This window comes from Drosophila yakuba, chromosome X (genome assembly GCF_016746365.2).
Source record: "Drosophila yakuba strain Tai18E2 chromosome X, Prin_Dyak_Tai18E2_2.1, whole genome shotgun sequence".
Lineage (NCBI taxonomy): Eukaryota > Metazoa > Arthropoda > Insecta > Diptera > Drosophilidae > Drosophila > Drosophila yakuba.
The window spans coordinates 18,917,522-18,942,761 of record NC_052526.2 but is presented as its reverse complement, the minus strand read 5'-3'; the positions used below and the strand labels follow the sequence as shown (position 1 = coordinate 18,942,761).

The 25,240-nt window shown below is 43.2% G+C and overlaps 8 protein-coding genes across 9 annotated transcripts; 3 read left to right on the top strand and 5 right to left on the bottom strand.

Moving 5' to 3' along the window:
* Positions 1 to 2,687: 2,687 nt before the first annotated feature.
* On the bottom strand, positions 2,688 to 3,270 carry LOC6525958. The gene is made up of 2 exons (XM_002101742.3): positions 2,862 to 3,270; positions 2,688 to 2,789 (listed from the first exon to the last, which is right to left on the bottom strand). Exon 1 carries the CDS (start codon positions 3,226 to 3,228, stop codon positions 2,863 to 2,865), a length of 366 nt encoding a protein of 121 aa, XP_002101778.1. The 5' UTR covers positions 3,229 to 3,270; the 3' UTR covers positions 2,688 to 2,789; position 2,862.
* Positions 3,271 to 5,096: 1,826 nt separating this feature from the next.
* Positions 5,097 to 5,862, bottom strand: LOC6525956. Its single transcript, XM_002101740.4, has one exon. It carries the CDS (start codon positions 5,716 to 5,718, stop codon positions 5,191 to 5,193), a length of 528 nt encoding a protein of 175 aa, XP_002101776.1. The 5' UTR covers positions 5,719 to 5,862; the 3' UTR covers positions 5,097 to 5,190.
* Positions 5,863 to 6,845: 983 nt separating this feature from the next.
* On the bottom strand, positions 6,846 to 7,550 carry LOC6525955. Its single transcript, XM_002101739.3, has one exon. The coding sequence runs from the start codon at positions 7,455 to 7,457 to the stop codon at positions 6,969 to 6,971; it is 489 nt and encodes a 162-aa protein (XP_002101775.1). The 5' UTR covers positions 7,458 to 7,550; the 3' UTR covers positions 6,846 to 6,968.
* A 570-nt stretch (positions 7,551 to 8,120) lies between these two features.
* LOC6525954 (PH domain-containing protein DDB_G0287875) lies at positions 8,121 to 9,188 on the bottom strand. Its single transcript, XM_002101738.4, has 3 exons — positions 8,901 to 9,188; positions 8,636 to 8,836; positions 8,121 to 8,574 (listed from the first exon to the last, which is right to left on the bottom strand). The coding sequence occupies exons 1-3, from the start codon at positions 9,151 to 9,153 to the stop codon at positions 8,222 to 8,224; spliced, it is 807 nt and encodes a 268-aa protein (XP_002101774.1). The 5' UTR covers positions 9,154 to 9,188; the 3' UTR covers positions 8,121 to 8,221.
* A 1,699-nt stretch (positions 9,189 to 10,887) lies between these two features.
* LOC6525953 lies at positions 10,888 to 13,246 on the top strand. The gene is made up of 2 exons (XM_002101737.4): positions 10,888 to 12,890; positions 13,000 to 13,246. The coding sequence occupies exons 1-2, from the start codon at positions 11,894 to 11,896 to the stop codon at positions 13,062 to 13,064; spliced, it is 1,062 nt and encodes a 353-aa protein (XP_002101773.1). The 5' UTR covers positions 10,888 to 11,893; the 3' UTR covers positions 13,065 to 13,246.
* A 466-nt stretch (positions 13,247 to 13,712) lies between these two features.
* Positions 13,713 to 14,354, top strand: LOC6525952. The gene is made up of 2 exons (XM_002101736.4): positions 13,713 to 13,995; positions 14,059 to 14,354. Exons 1-2 carry the CDS (start codon positions 13,756 to 13,758, stop codon positions 14,065 to 14,067), a joined length of 249 nt encoding a protein of 82 aa, XP_002101772.1. The 5' UTR covers positions 13,713 to 13,755; the 3' UTR covers positions 14,068 to 14,354.
* A 1,672-nt stretch (positions 14,355 to 16,026) lies between these two features.
* On the top strand, positions 16,027 to 19,561 carry LOC6525950. Of its 2 annotated transcripts, none has more exons than XM_002101734.4 (2): positions 16,027 to 16,400; positions 19,140 to 19,561. In XM_002101734.4, exons 1-2 carry the CDS (start codon positions 16,178 to 16,180, stop codon positions 19,361 to 19,363), a joined length of 447 nt encoding a protein of 148 aa, XP_002101770.2. In that variant the 5' UTR covers positions 16,027 to 16,177; the 3' UTR covers positions 19,364 to 19,561. The 2 variants fall into 2 exon arrangements, with proteins under 2 accessions (XP_002101770.2, XP_015046557.1); XM_015191071.3 differs by lacking the exon at positions 19,140 to 19,561 and adding an exon at positions 16,515 to 16,664 and having other exon boundaries at positions 16,033 to 16,400.
* A 787-nt stretch (positions 19,562 to 20,348) lies between these two features.
* Positions 20,349 to 22,522, bottom strand: LOC6525949 (serine protease easter). Its single transcript, XM_002101733.4, has 3 exons — positions 22,329 to 22,522; positions 22,110 to 22,258; positions 20,349 to 21,470 (listed from the first exon to the last, which is right to left on the bottom strand). Exons 1-3 carry the CDS (start codon positions 22,405 to 22,407, stop codon positions 20,472 to 20,474), a joined length of 1,227 nt encoding a protein of 408 aa, XP_002101769.2. The 5' UTR covers positions 22,408 to 22,522; the 3' UTR covers positions 20,349 to 20,471.
* Positions 22,523 to 25,240: the final 2,718 nt, after the last annotated feature.

Below are 25,240 nucleotides of genomic sequence, written 5' to 3'. Positions count from 1 at the left end.
AAGGAACTGGTATTTCTCCTCGGCTTTGCCACGCCAACAATTGTTGCCAGTTTGTGTTGGCTGAAATCGAAGTAAAGTTGCAAACAAATCCAAAAGGCAAAACTTGCTAAAATACAAAGACAGTTTTTGGGGTCTCTGTCTGCGCTCAGCAGGATCCGCTTTCGCCTCTCGTCCTGTTTGCTCCTTTGGGCGCAGCGTAGTTAGCAGAAACCACTAAAAGTGTCATAATTCGATGCCCATGAGATGGCTGTCTCGAAAGTACGTTGGCCGACAAAACTTTGGCGGTAATGACTGTCGTTCTCGTAGTCCTCAAAAGTCCCCCTCCCCCCCCCCCCCCCCCCCCATCCGGAGCCCAAAAAACAGCCTGGCGGTGCAACTGTGCGTATGAGCAACCTGCCTCGTCTGCAAAGTTCTGCCGGGGGAAAACAAGGGAAAAGCCAAAAAATACCAGGCGAATGTTTGCCAGCCGGAAACTTATCGAAAGTGGCGCGGAGTTGCAGCTGCAGCTCAGATAAACAGATTCCTCTACACTTTAATATTTATGCCACAATTTGATTATCATAGTGTAGAGGGAATATTGGAAATTGCTACGGGGCATTACAATTCCATTAAAGTTTTTATGAATAAAAGCTTTGCAACCGTGTTCTTGCATACTAGTTTTTAAATGTAATTAAAATTTACAGTTTGTGTCACATTTTTGGCTGTTAAATATTTTATCCAGCATTTGTATATTAGAAATAAATATCCTTAACTATCTGCAAGCCAAAAACACACTGAATCTGTGAAATAAACATTTTAAGGCGCACAGAGTACGAACTCTAAGTGAATAATTTAATACGCTTTGTATGTGAATTGCTATAAAAATATTGTTCTGGTCATTTGCCCTTAAACAAGTGACACTCCGTTGCTGTTGAAAACGAATCCTCTTCACATTCAGCTGCAATTTCAACTCTGCTTTCAAAAACCCAAAGCGAAAATCTGATTTATGTGAAGTGTTTATTTTCGTTGGCAGTTTTTATTTGTTAATTGTGACATGTGAGTCAGTTGGCTGTGTATGCTGATTGCCTTAATTGTTTCGGGTTTCGACACTGCGACGCATGTGCAATTCATGAGTAATTTGCACAATAGAACAATTAGTCTAACAACCAGTTCACAGTAGCCACAAAAAACTAAAGTCAAGCCATTGCGGAAATCCCAAATAGAACGGCCTCATCCCAAAACTGCGTGCTAAAGTTCAGGCACTATGAGTAATACCCCCCACTTACGTAAGATCAATGTTCGTATGTACTATATGTAAGTAACCTGGGAACTCATTCAATTGGGGGCAAAAACAAGTTGTAATTCGATCAATCGATCGGGAAATCCTACTTGGCATGCTGCAAATGTCACGACATTCATTGAAAAATTTACGCTTTTTTACCCACTTGACATTGGGACATCCGCACTCATAAGTGAATAAACGAATTAGCTAAATGAAGGCAAGTCGATCAAATAGAAGCTGACCGAAATGTAAACAAGCTGTGAGTGACAAGACAAACGTCTAGAGGCTATAAAAAGTATATATTACACACGGCTACAAAATGGGAACTTTCCCAGAAATATCGCAGATTACTGGAGGGCAGAGGGCACTACTGGTGTTAGGTTCCTGAAATTTATGTCATGTGGAACCTGCCAATTAAAAACAACTTAAATAGCTAAGTAAAACAATGTGGAATGCTAACTAATCATTTAAAGGCAATTTTAAAATATTACGCTAAGCTATAATCATAAATAAATATTTATTCTTGCCTAAAACGTATTTGTTATCTGATATTTGCATGTCCGCTTTTTTCTTTTCTTATTTCTAGCATATCATATCATATGTATTTAGCTTTGGTTAGCCAGTTGTAATTTGTTTCTGTTCGACAAAGGGGCATGCCAACTCAAAAGTAGATCACTTTTTAAATACATATATTAATTAACTGGTTAACAATGTAGTCCGTGGATTCCCCGATGCAAACTCGAATACATCCCTCATAAATTATAGGCCACAAAATAAACAGATGCCCGTCATGCTGACTGATCAGCAGCATCTCGACTATATAATTTCGATCGGCGGTGAATAAAGGTTGCTGATGGATCGCCAGTGTTTGTAGAGGGGGGAGGGGAAGGCGTTCATATGATGGTGTCTTTATGATCGCAGTTGAGTGTTATTGTGCTTGACTTCAGTTCTCAGAAGCAAATGTTTACAGTGCGGTAACAACTTGAATAATTACGATTCGAATGCAAATCACTTGCGGCTCTCTTTGCCATCCAGTTTTTATTGCTTTAAGCTGTCGATCTTTTGTTGCCTTGTTTTTTACCAATAATTCAACATCAAAACTTTGTCTACTTGAGAAAAAAAGTACATTGAACTGTCTGTTGTACAAAATGAATGCTTAGGAATAAGAGATTATAAGCAGAACTTTTCACCGCATGTAGTTTCTTCGATTGAATATGCTAATATAACCATATATGTATGATTAGATTTTGTTATTCTACTTGATTTGGGTTTTTGGGTGAACTGTTTATGGCTCAATGATGCCATGATGATTAAAATTGATTTGTGGTTTCCCTTGTGTGTCTAACTTAATTAGCCCCCTACTGATAACCATCGATCTGTGATCCCCGTTTATCAGCTGTACTTTGAATCGCAAAAAACACAGAGCTCACGATTCCAACATCACTTCAGTTTTTATTAATATAGATCACAAAGAAAAAAAAAAACAAAGAAATCTTATGCAGCACAAAGGAGGGCGACAACAAAATCCCTGTAATCATAAGATTAACAGACTATTAATGATGAACTGGGATTTTGGATCGGATCAAGTTTGCTGGCTGACCTCATGGAATTGGGGTGCTGGGTCCGCCGATGGGGGCCAAAAGGACCTTCTCGGTGGGTGCGTCATAGGCCACTGGCACCTTGGGCGTGGTCGAGGGCTCGTCGGTCAGCTTGTGCTTCAGTTCATCATACTTGTGGGCCACCGAGCTGCCAAACTCCTTGGCGCCCTCGCCGATCTTGTCGGTGTAGGGCTTGGCAGCCTCGGCCACCTCCTTGGCCCCCTGGTTGACCTTGCAGCCGAGGTTCTTGAAGAAGTGCTTGAAATCGCTGTCCTCGGGACTCTTGGCCTCATCACACTCGGCACGCACTTGGCCAGCGGCCATCAGCAGGACCAATCCAATCCAAGAGCACACCACGAGCGATTTCATCTCGACGCTTTCAGCTTGACAACGCGACTGACTGACTGAGCGGTCCGCTCCGAGACGGCGATCTACGATCTGAAATCTCGGTTCTCCGATCTCCGATCTCCGCCAACCGGTTCCTCCCCCCTCCTCCTAACACTTTAGCCCCCCCGCCCCAGTCACCCCCTATCCACCATGGCTGCAAACTAAAGCCCAAACAAGTTGCGTTCGTGCGATCGGTTGTTCGGCGCTCACTCAATGCGAACTGCTCTAGCTTTTTCGCAGTCGAAGCTCCAGTGCACTGCGAGAAACGAGACTGAACTTCTGCAAGACTCTGAAACGAACAGCCAACGAGCCAACGGCAGAACAATGGCATTATTCTGATTTAAGTATTAGCATAAAACATTGATAATTTAAATCAATCTCTCATCTTGTTGTAATGAAATACATTTTTCGAGACTATACGTTTTTTTTCAATGCATTAGAATATTTACACATATAATTGTAGAATAATAGTCGATCAAGAAACTTGCTATGTACAAGTAATTACTTTTAAATAGTTCAAAAAGCTTGTTCAATTGAATTGCAAATAAGTGTTGTAATTTTGGTACAGATTATTACAGAAAATTATGAAAGAATTACGTAAATTACAAGTTCAATTCAGTTCATTCGCTACTCCAAGTAAAAAGTGTTATACATGTGTGCTCCATTAACTTATTGTGTACTTATTGTTTACACAAATTTAACGCGAAATTGATGGATAATCAACACAAATTGACGAAGCCAACGGAAGCGTTATTATATTTCAAACAACTATCAAATGTTGTCAACCAACACTCAATTTGATATTATTTTCAGCCCAATTTGTTTGCCCATAGCACAGATAACTTGTGAAAGACAATTATTTCATTTCTGATATAGATTCTGATTAATCATTATATCATTAATTCTTTATTCACGCTACAAAAAAAATATACTTATAATATAATCCACTGCAGTTGTTATTTGAGTGAGTATTGCGCTGCGTAATTTTTTCTTTGTGGTGTTGGGCTTTCAAAGTGCATTGTTTTGTTTCTTAAAAATTAAGAAAAAATTAGTATTATTTGTTCTTGTAACTCATTGTGTTGTCCCATTTTTTCGCACCGAATTGCGACGGATTAGAGGAGCACATGGCGGTATTGGTCGCGTGGGATAAACCCAATTGTAGCAGCAGCCGCGATGATCCCTTGCAGAGCATATGAATCCGGACCACACCATACCCTGGATAATTGGCAATGACAGGGTGGTGATGACGATGATGATGATGATGACGATCAGCAGTCCGCAGGTGCCCAGAAGCTGCATCTTTCCCGACGACTGGCAATTAGCAATTGAAGCCCATCCAGTGAGTTCGGTCCAAAGAGCCTCCTGTCGCTTGGATGATTCACTGATTCACTGATTTACTGATTCACTGATCCGTTGACACCAAAACCGGCTCACAAGTTATGCCAGAGTTGCAGGGCTTCAGTTAGCAGGCTGTTTGTTTATTTTTGGCCAATAACCACCACAGCGGGAAGAAAAGTCCAGAAGAGAAAGTCGGAAAAGAATCACAAGTGTAGTGAGTCACCAAAGTGGAGGAAGCGGTTCATCAAGAACTTAAAACCCAATTGGCCCCGTAGTCCCAACAAGTTTTTTGGCTTCCAGTTATGCTAAATTCAAGATTTTATTCGTAAACAACGGACTTGAACTACAAACACATTGACCCTTTTGCTCTCGACTGTTGATATTGAAGTAAATTCTGCAAACATAAAAGATGTATTAGAAATGATAATATATAAAATATGTTGTATACCTGAACTTACTTATTTGTATACCAGTTGTAAATTATAGTAAACCTACGAAATGAAACGCTGCAATTTAATAAATAGGAGATGCTCATCCCATAAAGAGCAAAATAATTTATTAGTTGGTATACATATTCATTAGCATATGGCTTAACTTAGTGCTGCATTAGTTCTTCTCTGGTATGTAGTCCACCTCATTGGCATGATCCTCCAGCCAGTCCAAGTGAACGGGGGGCGCAGAAGTGGTCAGTTCCTCCTTAAGATCATTTTTGGACGAGCTGGTTGCCTCCGATGTGGAAGTGGTGGTTGTGGTGCCGACCTCCTCCGGTACCTTATCCTTCTGCTCATCCTTGTCCTTTTCCATATCCTTTTCAGAGTTGGCCGGCGAGGCGAGCACATTGACCAGCTTATTTATGCGCTGGAAGAGCGATCTGGTGACATCCCTGGCCTTCTCCTCCAATATCTTGGCCTCCTTCTCGATGTTGGCTATCCAGGGCTTGGCCTTCTCCAGCGTGCACTGCAGGCTGTGGACGAACTTGTTGACCTCACTGGGACTGGGAGTGGTCACCGAGTCCGCATCCTCTGCAGACTTTGCTTCCGATCCGCAGACAATGGAGGCTGCTCGCATTTGGCCAAAGCTGGCGAAGAGGCACAGGCTAGCCAAAAATACGGCGATGGTCAGTGAATTAGTCATCGCAATTGTGGATCTCGAATCTTAAGTCACAAATCTCAAATCTCAAATCTCAAATTTCGAATCTCGAATATCGAATATCGTCGTGTATCGCCTCTGAGGCACCGCAATCGACTGAAACCCGTTTGCAGCCGCAGTCGTAGCCACTTGACCAAGTTCTTTGTATCTTGTGGCTTTTGGGCTGGGCCATTGGGTTGGCGAGCGGCGAAACTCGGCGAGAAAGTCGTCGGGCAACAGAAATGCATTTTCGGCGAGCGAAAAGAGAGGCCTAGAGAAACTGAGACTGGGGAAATGGGAAAGGCGAGCGGGACCGGAGAGCCAGAGAATTCTCCAGAATGTAATAGAGAAAAAATGGAAAAGGAGAAATATTTATGGGTACTTATGGCAATTGTAAAGTCCATCAAGTTCAACTTACATTCGGCCTCTCAAATATACAATCAGTATTTTCGTTTCTTTAAACAACTATTGCAAAAAATGTCCGCAATTTTGTATAAAGATAAATAAAGGATATTATAATAGGTTGCAAAACAATTGAATTCCCATTTTAGAACACCTTTTAATTGCGAATTTAATTACAAGCTCAGCGAGGAAAGGCGATTTATTATATTCAGACAAATATCATTAAATTAATGCTCAAAAAACAAATCATTTATTGATGAAAATACTGCTTTTCGCCAAATGAAGACAACTTTTGTATAACTTGGTCGAAATTGATCATAAAAATGAAAGAATAACTGTATTAAGCAGCCAATTATTAATGCTGAATATATCTATTAATTTTTGACGGATTTGGGGAAAATAATTATTGTGTAAATTTTCGCAGTTTTTGTACGATTTTTTGTCATCAAAAATTGCAAAAAATGCCAAAAAAAAATAATAATAATATTATAATTTATTTACAAACTCAACGAGGTATGACATTCCATATTTGAACCAATATTATGAATGTTCTGATCAAAATACTGATATATGGTATATATGGAATACAGTTCGATTGAAAATTTAATTACGAATTCAACGAGGTATAGAATACCTGAATAGTCTCAAAATTGACAAAAAGATAAAGTATCTAAATTTGGATGCCCATCGACGGCGTATTTAATTAATTAATAAAATCACATACCAATAAATAGTGCTCTTCCATATTTGTATTTTTACTTTCCATTTTTATTTACACACAAAAAAAATCATAAAAAAAACTTAAACGTTAACGGGAGGGGAGGGGAGGGGAACGGGTTGCGTCTCTTGAAGGACTATTTCCTCAACTTGCTGCAGTTGCCCAAGGCATCCAGAATGTGGCCATGCCCACATTGTTGCTCGCCCTTGAGGATGTCCGGATTGATGATCTCCACGTTGGCCAGGAAGCCGCGATCCTTGCTCATCTCCTCGGCGGAATCCTTGGCCAGCTTGTCGCGAAAGTCGTCGAAGCGATCCTTGAGATCGCTACCCAGAACCTTGGCCTTCTCGCCCAGCTTCTGGGCACCCTCTTTGAGTTCCGTGCCCAAGTCCTTGGCCTTCTCGCCCAGCTTCTTGGCTCCCTCCTTGATGTGGCAACCGACGTTCTTGAAGAAATCGCGCACCTCATGCTCCGAACTGGTACTGCTGCCGGTTATCTCTGATATCTTATCGGTGACATCTCCAAGTCCGGGTATCTTGTCCTCGCAATCGAAGAGCCCCGCCTGACCCTGAAGAAAAACTCCGGCGAGCAGCAGGAGCACCAGCGATCCTTGCAAGCTATTCATATTGTCTCGAGATATATTTTCGTTCCTTTGGCTTTATCCACACTAAAAACCAGACTGAACGTTGACTCCACTGATGCTGGACTGACCTGAGGCGCCTCGATTTCCACCCATTTTATTCGAATCGCCGTCGCCTTTGTGTGTCACTTGCTTCGCATTTTCTTTAATTCAATTGGCAAACGGCAACAATCATCGCAATTGTGCGCTGATTTAAGCACAACTCGACAAAGATACAAAATACACAATGATATAGATGGAGATACAGCTGCAGGCCGATGATTCCGCTATGATCATCCCGATAATGTTGCCCTTTCACATACATATATATATATAAAAATATATATCCCTGTATCGTTGCGATTTCCTAAATAAATACGATTATTTCCTCGTTAAGCCGGAAGCTGTGACAAATATGGCATATAAATAGAACACATATATATACTAGACGAGATGCGTTCAATTGGTATTCACACTCGACTCAGACGCACTTATCTGGAATTGACCCACAATGGCACGAGCTACTGGTGATTATATAACAATTGGCGAGGCCAAAACATTCTCGAAAAACTGCGAATATTTGAGGGAGAGATCTTAATACTGATACAGGTACTAAGAGTTCTTAAAGCACGTCTACATCATTTTTTATGTTTGGGGAAAAACGTCTCGTAGTTCCGCAATTGCCATTTTATTGACGTTCAATTAAGCTAACAGATCGAATCGAACTGCAATTACTCCGATCATTTGCTGCTTTTCATTTGGCTCTAAGTCTAATTCCAGGTGCCGTCATCATGAGCCCCAATGGAGTGGATTTCGCTATCGTTTAGGTCGTAAGCCGTGTCCATATCAGCGTCATCCTCCTGATCTTCCTGATCTTCTAGATCTTCTTGATCTTCTTGGTCTACTTGATCCTCGTCGCTAAAGGGCCCAACCAGTGGGATTTCTTCATCTGAACTTGTTTCCTCTGGGACCTTCTCATCCGGTTCGAGGATTACGTAATCAGAAACTCTAGTGTGTTCTGTAGTTTCAAAGCTGGGTATATGGTCGTCTGAGTCGGAAAGAACAGGTGTTTCCGTTGTGGTTGTTGTGGTGCTGGTTGTTGTAGAAGTGGTTGATGGTGCACCTGAAAGTTGAGCAACACATATGTAGATCTTGAATCAAAGGTATTTGGCGACTATGCTCACATTCCTCTGCCGTGGGATCGAATTCACAGCGAATCCTACGCTCCATAGACTCATCCACAGGCTCTGTAGTGGTGGTGGTTCTACGAGTGGTGGTGGTGGTGGTGGTGGTGCTGGTGGTTGTGGGCGCCGCAGTGGTTGTAGTTGTAGTTGTGGTTGTGGGTGGCCTGGTGGCAGCGATGGGCTTCTTTAAATAATCCCCACCTGCAATAAGGGAAATCAGTGTTCGAATGATGCTTTCTTCGATGATTTTCATGTTCTTTCTAACACTCTGGTAGACTTGGATCGAAATCGCAGCGAACTCTCCAGTCTAATTCGGCAGAATCGAGTGGGACGACCACCTTCTTGGGCCGCCGCACATAGAACACCTCCTTGACCTCGATAATCTCCAGATCGGGATTGTCGGGCGATATGCGTCTGCGCACGTATCTTTGACGCTTCTGCTCCGGAAGAGAGCGAGCCTGAGAAATCTCCAGGCAGGAGATTCCCAGGAGTAGAATTAGTAACAGGTATGTGCTCATCGCGTTGTCTGCAGCTGAACTACTTTGGGGCAGCTTCTCTTGCAAGCTTCGCGCACGGAACCAAAACTGTGCGGAAGCTTATCAAATTCGATAACCTTCTGACCTTGAACCCTTGGGCGAGGCGGCGAGTTGGGGGAAGAATTGGTGTAGAACGCACCAGGATGTTGCATACTTTCGGTCCGTTGCGCATAATTGCGGCTCACGCCTCGTGACGATGCATCAATGTCCGCATAAATTAGATTTCCACCACGGACGCGCAACAAATTAGCCGCAAACATAATTGCCTCGAGTTTGGCTAAAAGCCCCACCCCCTCCTCTCCACTCCGCCCCCCGCCTTCGAAAGTGGGAGGGGCATCTGCGACAGATGGCGGAAATGGGCCGCCTGTTTTCTTGGGCATATCGAAGTCAGCGAGGCACATAATTAATAAATCCACAAATATTGCGACTAGTACAATGTGTAGAAATATTTTTGCGAGGCCAAACAAATCTGCAGTTTGCTTATGCTGTGAAAATCAAAAATCGAATGGAAACTCATAGGATCTCATAGAAACAATGAAATCATTGATGCCATAGAATCTATCTTCCGATTGTGACAAATTCTTACTGAACAATTGCTGTGAGTTCTTCAGTTCTTAACCTACTGAATCGGGAATACATTTAATAATGTATCCAATGTTTCCTCTTCACCAAAGGGGCATCTATGCATCTCTCGATCTGTTTCCTTGGTCGCCGCATTTCCGAGCAGCTGACTCAGTCGGCAGTGTCAGGACCTCGCACATCGATATGCTCGACGAGCTGATGGGAAATATGTGAAAAGTCATTTTCCCACCCATACATATTTTCCCGATTCGCCTTATTTTCCCAGCGTTTCTTTATGCCACTTTTTCATTTTGCCCCTGTTTGTTTGTCATTTTTCAATGGCAAAATGTTGGCGGGGTGGTGCAAATTAGCCGAGCAACGGCGGCCACATATGTTTCAGTCATTTCCCAATAACATAACGGCAAACTGTGTGTGTTTTCCTCGCCACGAAAAGTGGGCGGCCGCGGGGCGTGGCACGGGATAGATAAACAAAAGTGTGCACACTGAAAATATTCATACGCTACTTATTCTTCAAGGGGCATTATCACTTTGATCTGTGGTCGGTGACAGCTTAAAAAATATTTGTGAATTATTAATTGGTGACATGTTTGCGGAGATTACGTGGATTGCGGTTGTCAAAATGTTAGAACACGTGTGTTAAAGGAAAATACATTCCTTAGAAATGTTACTCTTAAAATTCTTAGTAATTCTCTGATCTAAAAGTGTGATAAGAATCAAAAAGCGGTTGTGAGCAAGGATTTTTTAAGGTATTAGGAATTAACGTTTATTTAAATTAACAATCGCAATGCAAAGTGCTATTCTTAAGATTAATAGGTAATTTCTTTGTAACTCTATTAAAACAAAATGTTTCTTATAATTTACTTTTTATTTGGTATTTTATTAGCTATATAGCTCACTTAGTTTATGTTAATTTTTATAAATTATATTAAAAATTATGAAACTGATATGCTAGGGTATTCATATTGATATTTCCCTGGCTGATCTTTTTCGGAAAATGTTTTCGTTGTGAGAGCGTGAAATATGCAAATTGCCAGTGGATCTTCCCAGTGGGTGAGAGGGGGGTGGGGGAGGGGTGCGTGGCAGGGGGCGGGGCAGGGGCAGGGGTTGGCTTTTTTCGGCCCACTAGATGCGGCCAAGACGAACAGTTGGCTACGAGGCACGTTGGCGGGCGGAACTCAACGCGATCGCAGCTGATCGCCGGTCATCGAAAAGAGCGAGACGGCAGACGCGAGTCCGAGCGAGACGGCGAGCTTGGGAGATTGGGGGAACCCCAAGGTGTGAGCGAGAGAGAGGGAGAGAGAGAGAGAAAGAGAGACAGCATTGGCATATACACAAGCATATAGAATTGACTGTGGAAAATATCGCTCTGTTTTCGCCACTCTGTTTTTGTTTGCCAGCCCATAAAACTCAGTTTCGGTGTTCTGTGTTCTTGGAACTTGTTTTTTTTTCCTCATTTGTTTTTCCTGTGACGGCCCTAAAAAGTGGCACAGTGTGTCCCACTCAAGTGTCGCCAGTGGCCGCGGGGTGAGGGGGAGAGTTAAGGAAAATTGGGAAAGCGTTCGGGAACGCCTTTTGGGAGCGGATCAACTATTAATAGCAGAACATAAAAGAGAGAGAATACTGACAAGAAGAAGCCAAAAATAATTGAAGCGTGGGCAGCATTCAAAGCACAGTCAAGCCGGGCTACAGTGAACAGCCAAATACAGCAAAATACAGCAAAATAAGTTGTGAATACAAAATAAAAACAAAGAAAAATAAAAATAAAAACAGTTCCATGGCAAACAAAGAAAAGCAAAACAAAATGACATTCGTATAGAAAAGGAAGAATAATAAAGTGAAAGACAAAGCCCTTTTAGCGAGTGCCGCCTGTACAGACATAGTTGAGATAAACAATAAATTGGCCAAAGGCCAAAGCAGCAACCAAAAAAAACAAGAAGAAGCAGAAGATCAGCCGTGAATGAAGAAGAAGAAGCAGCAGCAGCAGATAAAGGCAGATCAAACAAGAGAACAACGGACAACGGACAAACAACAGGTGGAAGCAAACGAAGACCCAAAAAGATCAAAAACCCATAGCGCAACCCCTGATCTTTAAATCTACACTACAAAAAAAAAGGGGGGGACCCGCAGCTGATGAGCCGCCATGTCCCACGAAGCTGCAGAAGATGATGAGGCTCTGCAGGAGGAGGAGGAGGAGGCGGATGATCCGCTGGCCAATTTGCTCAGTCTGAAGCTGAAGAAGCCACCGCACTGGAACTGGGAGCTGAGCACCTCCCGCAGCTGCAGCAACATTGCTCTGCCCAGGATCTTGTTATACGATCACACGGGCAATCTTCTGGTGGATGCCGATGGCCAGAAGGAGGAGATCTACACATCCAGGGATTCGCAGCGGCGTCGCAAGCGTTCGGCCACCGCCAATTTGGAGCGCAATTTCCATGGCCTACGAATAGCAGAGGCCACGCCCACCGTAACGCCCACGCCCACAGTGACGCCCAGCGAGGCCACGCCCAGTTCGAGTAGGGAAAGTGGGCGGCGGAAAACGCACGGCAGCTGCATTGACTTCAGCACCCACGAACTGCCCAACTGGGAGCCATCGGTGAGCTCCCGGCGCTCCAGTTCACTGCGCGGCGTTCGCTTCCAGGAGACGGAGGACCTGCCCGTTTATCCCACGCCCCCCTCCACATCCACCCTGAATTCGTCGAGCTCGGGACCGCGAGAGAAGCGACGCTACCGCCGCTCGCAAAGCTCCATTCTGGAGAGATTCAGTCTGTCGAAGGGCCGCCACTCCTCGCCAGAGTTCGCCCAGGAGGAGGACGTGGTCAAGGCGCCGCGTTACTACCTGCGTACCAGCAAGGCGGGCACCCTGGTGATTCGCGAGGAGAGCTTCAGTTCACAGAAGATGCGACAGCGGCGTCGTCGTCCGCCGAAGCACTCCTCCAACGAGAATATCCTGCAGGAGCAGGAGAAGGAGCAGCCAGCCATCAGTGTCGTGCAGGCCACGACGCGCAGGAGAGCGCAGGAAAGGACACTCTCCACCTCGGAGGAGGAGGCGACGCGGGAGGCGGCGCAGGAGCCACGAAGATCCAGGGGCAGGCCCAGGAACACAAGGCAACGCAGCTGCGGCAAGGATGCGGCTCAGGGTGAGTTTGCAATCGCATAAGCTAATTGCTTTAGTTGTAACTTAATCGTATAATAATACTATTATACAAAATATTAATGCTACGTTTATTTTGCATCTTTTATTGATAGAGCTCATCACCGTGGATCCCGATAATTGCGTATATCGAGCAGCGCCGGGCGCCACCGCACGATAGAAGAATAGCTACAAGAGCCCCGCCCCCAAAAAAAAAGAGAAAGTAAGAGAGAAAGTCAACCAGGACGATGAGAACTGCACAGGATGCCAGGAAATGCAGGCGGTACGAGAACAGACAAAACTAGAGTTCCTCCATGTGATGTAAGACGATTAAACGTATGAAAATAAAACCAATACCTAAAACTCGGCCACAGCAGTAATTTTTAGTTACACCTTAACTACATTAATTAAGGTAAACACATAATGAGTAAACACTGTTAAATGTGTTTGTTGGTGCCAAAAAATATATTTTTATCAAAACCCATTAACGCAGTGCTCTTACATTGTCATACTTTGACATTTGTCCCATTGAATTGTTGAACATTCTTAACATTTGGGTTGCCAAAAAGGTCTGTCATTAAATATATACAAGTAAAACTATTTTAAGGGCATTACATTATTATATGCTCTTATGTTTGAACTTAAGAAAGTGTATAGTGCAGGCAAATAGGGAAGCAGCCTAAAAGTATGCAGCGATTCTGCGCGCAAGCATATTGAGATAATTTGAATGCGAGATTCCCAGAGTGTCCAGTGCGACACTCGGACACTCGTGGCTCCCAGTAAACAAGCTAATCAGCAGGTGATGATAAGCTGGTCGTGTCGGGCCAGTTTGAAATCAGTGAAACCAGTGCGACCGAAACCCTTGGAACGAGATGCGATCTCTACTGCCGACTGTGGGACTTCTCAATCTGCTGCTGCTCCTGGTTCTGCTGCTCGGCTCCTCGTGCATTGAATGCGGCAGAGTGATATATTTCAATCAATTGAATACCACACAAGCCGAGGAGGAGGCCAAAAATAACACCGATGCCCTCGGCAAGGGAATGCTACTCGATATGCGGGGAAATCGCTGCCAACGTGGGTACGTTCGCGATCATCATGGGCGTTGCAGAAGGGTGAGTGCTCTATTAATCTTAATTGTGTTGATTTTGCTAATTTTAACTTGTTTACCCACTTAGCGTGTCTGATATTGGACTCCCCCACTGGGCAAAGTTAAATTTAAATGCGTGTTTATTTTTAAGTCTGTTTGCCTGCCGAGATTAAAACTGTCTACAGATTTTGTAAAAACGATATGACAGATAACAGCCATTTAAGCGAATATTATTTGTTTCTGCTTGGCAACAGCATTTCATGATAAGACTATAACTTCTTTGCTACTATTAAAAGGGCTATTTTCTTAAATGTATAAATTGTTGATCAAATAACCTTTAATTTAGTTGATATGTAAGCCAATAAAATATGTGTATATAATATATTCCTAAAGAAAAGTAGCTGTTTGCATAAGTATGTATCACATGTACATACCCCAAAACCCCAGATGTTCCAATCGTAGTGGACATTAACCCTTTCGCCCCGTCATGAAATTGCAACTACGTCACATCACGTGTCGCCGATCACGAAAAGTATGATGAAATACTGGGCTTCGTGGGCTACTGCAGATACAACGCAGATGCAAGATACAAGATACAAGATACCATACACGGAGCAATAGACCCGACAACTCCGGCGTCAATGAGATAACGATGAGTCGAGGAGCACTTCTGACTCAGCGCTATAATAATAATAGTCAGTTGCTCTGGCAATACCATTATTCGGTCACATTTTCGGGAAATTTCAGCGGGTGTGCGGTGCGATAAGGAGGGTAAATATGTTGGTTCTGTGACGTCCCTCGTTCCGTAATTGCCGTTAAATGCTCAATGGGTTGTCGCGTGGTCAACACAACCACAACCACCAAAACCACCAACACCACCAACACCACCAACACCACCACCACCCACTCCGCATTTCCAGAAAGCACCGATGATTAGCCAAAATACAATACAATTTTACACGGAATTTCGTATGGCTCACTTCGCTGCGATCGTTACGAAGCTAAATGAATAGCACGGATTTTTTTGTCAAAGTTCAAAACGCTGTGGGAAGCTAGTGTGCTATCTAGGCCAAATCAGATAGATAGTTATTATGGCTAACTCATCAAAAATACGGGGAGCCCAAGCCAATTAACCCATGTTCTTACTCAGCTCTAAAAATAAGGGTTATCTATGTCAATGGGGTTTGCGTTCGGGAAAGTTTGGCTGCTCAATCTCCTAGTGATAGGTTTCACTCCGTGCTAATCTTCGCAGAAGACGGGGCTTTTATTTATTAAGATAAGACAGTTGGTGCCTTAAATTTAATAGTTACCCATTAAAATATAATTGGTTGTAATTTGCTATGACGAAAAATACTTGAGCTGCTACTTAACGATTTTTTCTTAGTACTTTTACTTTGATTGAAATGCATTTTATGTTCAACAATCATTTTTATGGAATCCATACTTTCTTCACAATATTTTTCCAGCTCTTTTTTGAGTATTCTGAATGTTAACTTTTGATTGTTTTGTACCTTATTCATCGTTAATTTTAAAAACCTGGCACCTATAGTTTCGAAACAGGTTGCTATAGGTGATATGCTGGTTCTGGTAAGTCTTATAGAATTCGGAAAGGAGTTGCAAAAAATCCCCTATTCTAACTTCGACTCGAAGAGGGTGTTGAGTATGGCCACGTCGTATGCAAATGCAAGAGACTCACCCATGATGATATTATCGGGTCCGTGCTGAAGTACACACGGTTATGGGAACGTGTCCCCATGTTTCCAGATACCCATGCTCAAACCGATCCCTAGGCAACTGCTCGACTTCGCATCGGGCGGGAATCGAAATCAGTGCTGGGCCAGCGAAGCACTCAATTACACAGATTGCAAATGGCATGGAGGCCCAGATAAGATTTTCCCCTGGTAGCCCATGCGAGAAACAGGGTGCTGTACTAGCAGTCGGGTAAATCTATGGGCGCTTCAACCGAAGAATGGGCCAGAACACCCTGTAGCCAGTTTATCAACTCAATGAAAAGACAAGCGGGCAGAGCACTTAAGAAGTGCTACCCGAAGCTTGTATAAAATCAGTTAACTGCCGGCACTGGAGCAAGCCACTTGGTTAGCTCAACTTTTTGTTTATCGCGCCCTTTTTGGAGTTACGTCTCTATACTATAAGTATATATACATATATATATACAGTATAAATATAACCCCATTGACAAGAGAGAGATGATGTCGATGCACCAGCTGCTTCTGTACTCGCTTTGCCTTTGGGCCGTGGTCGTGTTTTGTGCCCCAACTCCCAGTGAATCCCGTCGCGTGATCTTCCTGAAGCCGAATGGCATACATCGCGGCCAGATCCTGGCAACGCATGGCATGGAGAAGACCTGCCCCAAGTGCCACATGCTGGATCATCGTGGCAATTGCCGGCGCATCATAGCTTACAATGCAGGTGGGTGTTGCATTTTGACGGATATCGCGCATACGCATTACGTATACGCACCGTAATCGCCTTTGTCACGTTTAAGTGTGAAAAATACTAATCAGTGTTGTGTGTATTTTGCAGATGGCGTGCGCTGCTGAAGTGATCCGAAGTGAAACCAAGTCCAATCATCGAACGAATCTCGCACTCTCTCAACAAAACCCTATTTATTTATCCTATTTATCTGCCTCGCACACTACACATTTTAATAAAAAAAACCAAATCCACCGTTTAGTTAGAGTGTTTATTTATTTTTTTCATGTGTTTTCCAGTGTGTGAATTGCAGAATGCACTTTCAATTGATTGCCAGTCGACAAGAGTGAGTGTGCATATTATGGTTGCATTCCAAGGATAAGATATATTCTATATGCTATATCCTATATGCATATAGGATGCTATAGGCTGAACTCTGTTTCTTATCACTTAAATGTGCATTAGGCTGGGGATTTCTATAATAGCGTATATATGATATCAGCTCCTCGAGTGGAATCGGAAATATTTGATTTACCATTATAATGCCGACTTGACGCAAACGCCTTCGCTGGCCAATTATCGGACATTAATCGTTCTCACCTGCAACAGGTGGTTGCCTATGACTCCTTTCCCCAAAATTTATACCGCCGTTATCGTTGTTCAGCCATAATTCTATCAGGTAGCGTAGTTTAGGAGTGATAGGTGCCGTAAATTAGTTTCATTATTAAAATATAATTCATTTGCATTTTTCAATTGCTCCGAACAAATAACATACTCAACAAATAACATATGAATTGAATTCCCAAGCGAACTGTATTCAAAAATGCGAACTCTATGTTTTGCAAACTGGGCTTTGTTTGTCGGCTTCTGGAACTTCTTTTCTTTAACTTTACTTTAAACCGAAAAAAGACGTTGCTTATAAAATGTACGTTTTTATTGGAATTTAATGGTAAAATAATAGATTATTGTTAACAGGCGATCATAATCAGCTCCTCCAGTGTTCCCAGAATTTCCGTACTAAAATAATCCGTTTTTTGGTCACAACCTTAAGAGTAATTGTTTAAATGTGTCGTATTTAAATTTCCAATCTAATTAAATCAATGGAAATTGGCAAAAATCTTGTTAATGCTTCTTACGATGTTATGATGATTTTATAACTAGATGCCCGTATTTCTGAGTCGTATCCCATGTTTGCTCCCTAACTCAAGCCCATTAACAAAAATAAAATCCATCGCCGTCAATTTAATGCGGATAAACGTACTTTTTCATGCGTCACAGTCGGCGATCGTCTATCGATCACTCGAAAGTGCCAAAAGGCTCGTCAAGATCGGAAAATGTTTTCACATATGTACCATACATACGCTGGGCAGATGGGCGGATCGGCGAACAAGGGCCGCTGGTCAGACGTCCGCCAAACTTTGTACCGCTACGTCAGCTGGGGGAGGGGCCGGCGACTAATCAGGCATCAGATGGTGCAGGTGATTCGGCTTCGATTCAGATACATCAACGTGCCTTATCGACATGTCAGCTGGTGGCGAGTTAATTACTGAATGAATTACCAATTTCACAACTGACCACAACAACTTTGCACCTTACCAACACTGAAAGGTTTTCGTTTCAACTTTGTTTAGAGTGGGGAAATCGTGAAAAAGAAGTGCATTAAATATGTTTCATCGATTTTCTATTTCCTGGGAAATTATGGATGAAGCTCTTTAGAGCTGTGATTATTTCCAAGACTCTTTGGCTAAGCCAAACTGAGACTCTTTGGCTAAGCCAAAGTTAGATTTTTTGGCTAAGCCAAAGTTAGATTTTTTGGTTAAACCAAACTGAGACTCTTTGGCTGAGCCAAACTTATACACTTTGTCTAAGCCAAACTTATACACTTTGTCTAAGCCAAGCTTAGAAACCACACTCAATACATTATATATTTAAAGTTCTACCATTCTAATGAGCTCTTAACTATCTTTCGCTGGCTGATAAAACGGCTGTAAAGAATACTTGACAAGTCGAAAGGCCTCGAGAACACTGATTTCTACATCGTTCTAGAATGCAGACAGCAGCAGTTGGCACTGCATAGTTTCAGGCTGAACCAGGGACGTATCTCCAACGTGGATCCCACCGGATGGGGCGTCACCGATAAGAGCGGTGGTCAGTGATCCACCCGATGACGAAGTGCCCAGGGACACTAGCTCCACACTGCTGTTGCTTTTGGGGGCGCCGACGCATGACGGTGGAATTTTACTATATCGATCGTAAATTCCCCTGCGCTTTCGTCATGGCGAGGATCGAAAATAGCAGCCAATGGTGTTCGAGTACCAGTTCCATAGTAACGTAGTACCAGGGGCAGCCCACACGAATTGCGGACCGCAGACAATAGGCAAGTAAGTAAGTAGGTATACATATGAATACATATGGGCAAGCGAGGGTTGCGGCTATAGCGCCAATATCTTATCGCGTGCCAGCGGAATACCTTTCGGGACTTATCTTATCAATATGCGGGCCGGCGGTCGCCGTCTTTGGCTATCGGCGTTGAATATCGGCAGGCACAAGCCCCGAGAGCAACGGCAGTCATAAAAGCGACTCCCAAGCGGATCGAACACCCACGAAAAGTATTAAATCGCGACGAAAACTACCAACTTACCAACCAACACTGTAACGAGTATTCATAGAACGTGTACAAAAAAAAAGAAAAAAAACAAACGGAATAGATTTTATAACATCCATTTGCAATGCAAGTCCAACGTCTGCTCATCCTGACCTTTGTCGTTCTGGCCATGATCTTGGCCCAGAGTCCACGGACTACGGAAGCCCGCCGCCTGATCTTCTACAATCCGCATACCAAGCCACTCACCAGCCAGCTCCTCGTCTCACGCAGGCTCACGAAACCCTGTCCCGCCGGCAAAATGAGGGATCACCGGGATCGATGTCGTCGCGCCGTCATCTTTGGACGCAGCACCTGAGCACCTGAGCACCGAAAAGAAAATCTCCCATTTTAGTAGTAGACATGTTTTTTTTTTTTTGTTGTAACCTAGTCGTAAGCTAACTTATTTTAGTCGTAGTTGCGTCACAATGTGACCGATCAAAGTATTTATTACAATATTTATTTTGTAGCTAGTAATAATGATAAGTAATAAACCGATGTCGATAAAGATAACAAAGAATGGTGTCGCCGCCCGTGTATTACATTATGTATGTTTGCCAAGGCATAAGAGAAGATATTTATGCAACAACTAGGTTGCCCACAGATAACTCTGAATAAGCTGCAAAAAGTAAAAAGTTCATATTGACCAGAAAGTTACACAAATTGCTCGATGTAAGGGGAACACAGTAAATTCTGTAAAAAGAAAAGGTTGCAGTGAAATCAGTCTAGCCTTCCACATATTAATTAGAACTAAAATTAATTATTAATTAGAACTAAAGAGAGAAAGAATTGGGTTATTCACTGAATTTTCTGTAAAATTTAGTTTGGTTCCTATGATTCACTTGGAGGCGCAGAGTTCACATTCACTACAAATTAGTAATAGAGCGTTGTAAAAGAAAATCAGCAGCTTTCAAAGTACACTCCATATGTCACCAGTATATTTCCGCTGAAAATCGGAGCCATCTGACGTTACCAACATCATCATCATTTTAAGCGTTTGGGTGTCATGGGCAAACAGTTTAATCTGGGACCCAAATCGAGATTGTAGGCGATAGTAGCTCGACATGTTTAGTAAATTGCATGCCGGAAATCAGTGACGTCAGTGATATGACGACCAGCCAAACGAGACAAAAAAAAGCGAGAGGGAAAACCTTCCTGGGGGAAACCCCATGTGGTAGCTGCTTTACCATTTCATACGCACCGTTGCCCATAAGTCACCGTCAAATACGCTGTCTGCACAATTAACAAGGGGATTTGGACTGGGCTTTTTTTTAGATGGCATAAAAAATGTTATAAATATCATATGTATTTGAAAAAAAAAATGCTTTTATTCTCATTAACAATCTCTCGCACAATGAGTTTGACTTTGAGTGATGGCAGCCCAACACAAACCGGAAACGGAAACGGAAACGGTAACCGAAACTCACTCAAACGCGATTGGCCCGAATGGTGCTCTCTATCCAGTCCATGTAGCTGCTGACCCGGGTGTAAACACCGGAAAACAAGGCGGTGCCACATTTTTCCCTTCCAATGGAGACGACTCCAGCCAGATACACATACCGATTGCCACTTGGCGTGTTGGCCTCCACGGTCAGTGGACCGCCGGAGTCGCCGCCGCAGGAGTCGACGCCAATCTCGCCGCCAGCACACATCTGACTATCGGAGAGCATAATCTTGGAGTCCTTGTAGAAGGCCTCCTGGCACTGATCCTGCGGCTGTATGTGCAGCATCGCCTTTCGCTTGATCTTGCTGCTGCCACTGGACTCCGTTTTGCCCCAGCCAGAAACATCGGCAGCCGAGCCGGCCAACTGATCGGCATACCTGCCCCTCTGCGGTGGCAAACAGACGGGCTCCAGATACTGCATCTGCAGCCAGTTCACCGGACGTGACAATCGCAGCAGGGCTATATCGTTACGATAGTTCACAGTCGAGTACTGCGCATGCGGCAGTATCCGATCGATGGTCACCCGGATGTGCGGCGGCGCACACTCACGCACGCCATTCAGATCGTTCTCGCAATCCGGATCGGTGTCCCGATTCCATTCACCCAAAATGGCGGCCGTGAGGTTCCGGCCAAACGTGTGGATGCAATGGGCGGCCGTTACGAGCCATCGCTGGGCGATAAAGGATGCGCCACAGGCGTAGTCCTTGCCACCGCCCACGGTGTCGTACTCCAGCAGCGTGGTCCACGGGAACTCGAACAGTCCGGTATTATGACCACCCACCAGGCGGAACGAAAAGGCGGAGCCGCAGTACGGATGCTGGGGCAACTGGTCAATGCCGCTGGGTGGGCGTGGCGTGGTCCGGGCCAGCAGCTTCAGCGGAGTGGTGTTGTTGCTCACCGCCGCTGTTGTGATGTTGGTGGTCTCATTGCTGATCCTGGGCCCCAGTGGCGGTATAATATTCGTCTCACGGGGGCAACACACCTGATGGGAAATCAATTGGATGTTTTTAGAGTTTAGAATTAATATGCATATAAATATTCACATTTTTGGCAAATTAGGACTATAAACTAAGCTGTTTAATTATTTTGGGTTAAATTTACAAACTATAAGTCAAACATCGTTTGTAATTTTTAGTCGTATTTAAGCATTTTCTGTTTCTTTTTCTAAAAGTGTGATTTTGTCTACAACCTCAAATTGCAAATAAAGACTATAAACTAAACTGTTTAATTATTTTGGGTCAAATTTACAAACTATAAATCAATCATCGTTTGTAATTCTTAGTCGTATATAAGCATTTTCTATTTATTTTTTTCTAAAAGTATGATTTTCTCTACAACCTCAAATTGCAGTTTACTCAAAGAATTGTACTAAAAACATTTTTGTACACAGTCGCAAAATAAGTTGTATTAATTGAGTTACGCTGCACACGATTTTCTTTTGTCTTTTCCGTAAGACGTAAATAAACGGACGGCTAATAAATTATCAGTTAGCTGTAAATGCTAATAAAAAGCAATTTTTCAGATGAAGAAGATCTCCACGTAGCGTGGAAAACTGGTTAATGGTGCGAAACGTGTTTGCTGAACATCGGGCGAATATACATATATAGTATTAAATACTTACCAAATCGGGTCGCTGGCGGGAGAAACACTGCTGTTTGCTGGCCAACTCCATAAGCTTATCGACGGCATAGAAATCGCAGTCCTTCTTCTCGATGCAGGTGCCCCTACCGAATTCCACCGAGTTGCAGTTGCCAAAATGCATGATGGCTTCTAAATTTGGGGTTTAGGAAAATGGATTAGAAATGGCTCACTTAGATGGCTTTTCAGGGGGAGAACTCACTGCCAAATTGCTGGGCCTCAGCCCCCAAGAGGGCCAGGAAAAGCGGTATAAGCAGGAGCATTTTGCGAGGTTTTCCCATCTGCCTGCTTGCTATCAGTGTTCGATTTTCCTATTTTCCGCTCCGATTTGATTATCGAGTCGCTGGCAAAGCTGCGTCCCCGGGCGCTGGCAATCAACTACTGATCTCTGGCGATCGGCAACCTCAAGCCGCGACCCTCGGAAGCTTTTGAATCTGGGAGATTGACTATGGCTTTGGCTTTGGATTTGGCGTTGGCGTTGGCTTTTCCATCAGCGCGACTGCGTTGATTAGCTGCGATCGATTCTCATTGATTGCGGCTGGGCGGGAAAACCCGTTGCCGCCTTCCAGTCGCTCTTCCAGTCGCTCAATAAATTCAATAAAATACTCGTAATTATATTCGCCAACGAGTGCCATTTAACTTGCACCGCAAAAATCCACCAGATTGCATTGCATACTCGTATTTCTTTTTTTTTTTTCAGTTATCAGGTCGTAAAGCCGGGAAAAGTGTGAGCATTCGTATTCGCATTTGGAGAATGACCGATTCTCTTTGTGTTTATTTTGCAAATATATGCAGCACAATCGCTTGATAAGAGGATTAAACCAAAAAAAAAAGAAAAACACAAAAAACCTTAATACAAATTATTTTAATAGCGAGATGAAAAGAAGAATTTCTTTGAATTGGTGTTATTAAGTTGTTCATATGTTTCTTTTTTATTATTATTTAATTGTAAGTAAATTCATTGCAAATACATATTTTTGCATACTCTGTGTAGATTTATTCTTACCCTCTTGCTGTTTAAACATAAGACTTTAAGTGTAAACAAAGAAAAGCCATATTTAAATACACATTGATTTATTATTCCCCTGACTAAATCTATTGGCTGTAAGATCAGGTTTGATAACTGTTGGTGGCCAGCTAATCGTGAATTAGTGATAGCTGCCCGGGAAACTCTTATTCTGGTTTTCCCCACCAAGTCGTCACCTTAACCCAAGAGACTTCTGGAGAAAACCCGGATCGTATGCAATACCCAGATGAATCAATACCGTGACCATTTAATGATATTACTGCGGTTTTTAGGTTTCGACTTTCGCTTTTAGCGAAGAACGAAAATTACTGCGTCCAGTCAACATAAATTCGCTGAAATGTATTTCAAGTACAATTCTGGACCCATTTCCCATTTCCCAACACTCTTGCCATTTTTCCCCCAAAGACTCACAGCGAAATCTACGAAAATGTCACTGCAAAAACCGCACGCAACACAAAAGTTGCAACTTTTTGCCCAGTGGGCGTGGCAGATGGCGCCTTCTCCTTCGGCCATTCTGCTTCTTCTTGGTCCACAGCAAGCTGTGCTCTATTAGAATCTTCTTTTTGTCTGCTGCCTTTTGCATAAATGCAAAATATTCAAGGCTCAAACTGTGCCAGCTATGAAAATCTGTCTGGGAAAATGGTGGAAAAGCGGGGGGAAAAGCGGGTGAAAAGCGGGGGAAAAACGGGAGAAAGCCGGGGCGATATGTCCGCACGCAGGATACGAAATTTGAAATGTTGCAGCTGCCTGGTCAACAGCAACAATAATTTAAAACTCCTCAGGAATACGCCACTTGTGCTACTCCTTTAAAAGTCAGCTAAGAATTAATGTAAATTTATATGACATAAAAAAAAATATATATTACACAGCTAATACAAAATATATATGTAATTATATACTTTTTAATGATCGGCAAAAATTTACAAATTTGCCCTCAAAGTGAGCACCCATTTGTCATCCGTTTCTATGCACATTTTTGGGGGGCTTTATCCTGGTAATACACAGCCAGATTAATTTCATATTTATTGGCCGGCTTTCGGAACCCACGACCGTATTCCATTGGATCCTTCCACTTGATTGCAGTTGCCAATTTCCAGGCCACAACTCGAAACGGAAGTTTTCCAGCCCAACCGAGATGCGTCTGTGCTTGGGCTTTACTTTACTTTACTTTACTTTACTTTACTTTACTTGCCTGGGAACTGTTTTGTAGTCCTGCTCGTCCTTTATTATTATTATTTTTTCACAGCACGCAAAACTTTGTCCAGAGCTCTGACTTAAAAGTGGGCGGCCCTGGCTTCATTGGGCACAGCGTGCGATGCGGGTGGGCGTGGCAGGGTGGCAGGAAGCCAAACTTGAGGCAGCGCAGAAGTATCTGTTGCAATGTCACCGACTTGAAATGGCCAAAAGCAGCGTGGGCTGGAGGGGAGGGAAGGGGGCGGGGCAGCTGGTAAACGATAATGAATAATGTTGCTGGCGATAATGTTGCCGCCTCTGTCAGCAACATGAAAGTGTTCGAGGCGCCAAGAGATGAAATCGTGAGTTGCGCAAAGAGTGCATAAAAGTTCGGTAGCTTCTACTTACTTTTAGTCACTAAGTGAAATACTATTGCAAACTATGTAGACATAATAAATACATATTTATCTATATTCTGAATGTACGAAGTATATTCAAAACTGATGAAATATCATTTGGTAGACCTTTTTATTAGTTCGCAGGAAGTTCTGAAAGAATCACGCACGACAGCGATCACAACTCCTCGCTTCTGGAAGCCTAACCCTTGGTGGGCCAAAGTTCAAGAGAATACTGATAACATTTTAGTGGAATAATTTCTGCTACAATGACTGTCACTTGGCCAGACGACGACACCCTCCGTTTGCAAAACCCCTGCATTGGACTTTTGGACTTTCAGCATTGATTCATGGCCCGGCAGCGTGCTTATGAATAACCATTCAGAAATGTCCACCCTGCAACCCCCCCACCGCCCCAAAAACACCGCATACAAAGTTTTTTTTTTAATTGAAAATTCAAGTCGTCATCGTGTTGCTGGGAATGTGCAAAATGGGTCGAGAGAAGGGGCGAAAACACTT

Coding starts and splice junctions, on each gene's coding strand:
- LOC6525958 (XM_002101742.3), bottom strand. CDS start 3,228: ATGAAATCGCTCGTGGTGTGCTCTTGGATTGGATTGGTCCTGCTGATG.
- LOC6525956 (XM_002101740.4), bottom strand. CDS start 5,718: ATGACTAATTCACTGACCATCGCCGTATTTTTGGCTAGCCTGTGCCTC.
- LOC6525955 (XM_002101739.3), bottom strand. CDS start 7,457: ATGAATAGCTTGCAAGGATCGCTGGTGCTCCTGCTGCTCGCCGGAGTT.
- LOC6525954 (XM_002101738.4), bottom strand. CDS start 9,153: ATGAGCACATACCTGTTACTAATTCTACTCCTGGGAATCTCCTGCCTG. Junction 8,837..8,900: donor CGATCCAAGTCTACCAGAGT/GTTAGAAAGAAC, acceptor CCCTTATTGCAG/GTGGGGATTATTTAAAGAAG. Junction 8,575..8,635: donor CGATCCCACGGCAGAGGAAT/GTGAGCATAGTC, acceptor CTCAACTTTCAG/GTGCACCATCAACCACTTCT.
- LOC6525953 (XM_002101737.4), top strand. CDS start 11,894: ATGTCCCACGAAGCTGCAGAAGATGATGAGGCTCTGCAGGAGGAGGAG. Junction 12,891..12,999: donor CGGCAAGGATGCGGCTCAGG/GTGAGTTTGCAA, acceptor TTTTATTGATAG/AGCTCATCACCGTGGATCCC.
- LOC6525952 (XM_002101736.4), top strand. CDS start 13,756: ATGCGATCTCTACTGCCGACTGTGGGACTTCTCAATCTGCTGCTGCTC.
- LOC6525950 (XM_002101734.4), top strand. CDS start 16,178: ATGATGTCGATGCACCAGCTGCTTCTGTACTCGCTTTGCCTTTGGGCC. Junction 16,401..19,139: donor CATCATAGCTTACAATGCAG/GTGGGTGTTGCA, acceptor TTGCAATGCAAG/TCCAACGTCTGCTCATCCTG.
- LOC6525949 (XM_002101733.4), bottom strand. CDS start 22,407: ATGGGAAAACCTCGCAAAATGCTCCTGCTTATACCGCTTTTCCTGGCC. Junction 22,259..22,328: donor TGAGGCCCAGCAATTTGGCA/GTGAGTTCTCCC, acceptor CCCCAAATTTAG/AAGCCATCATGCATTTTGGC. Junction 21,471..22,109: donor CCCGCCAGCGACCCGATTTG/GTAAGTATTTAA, acceptor ATTTCCCATCAG/GTGTGTTGCCCCCGTGAGAC.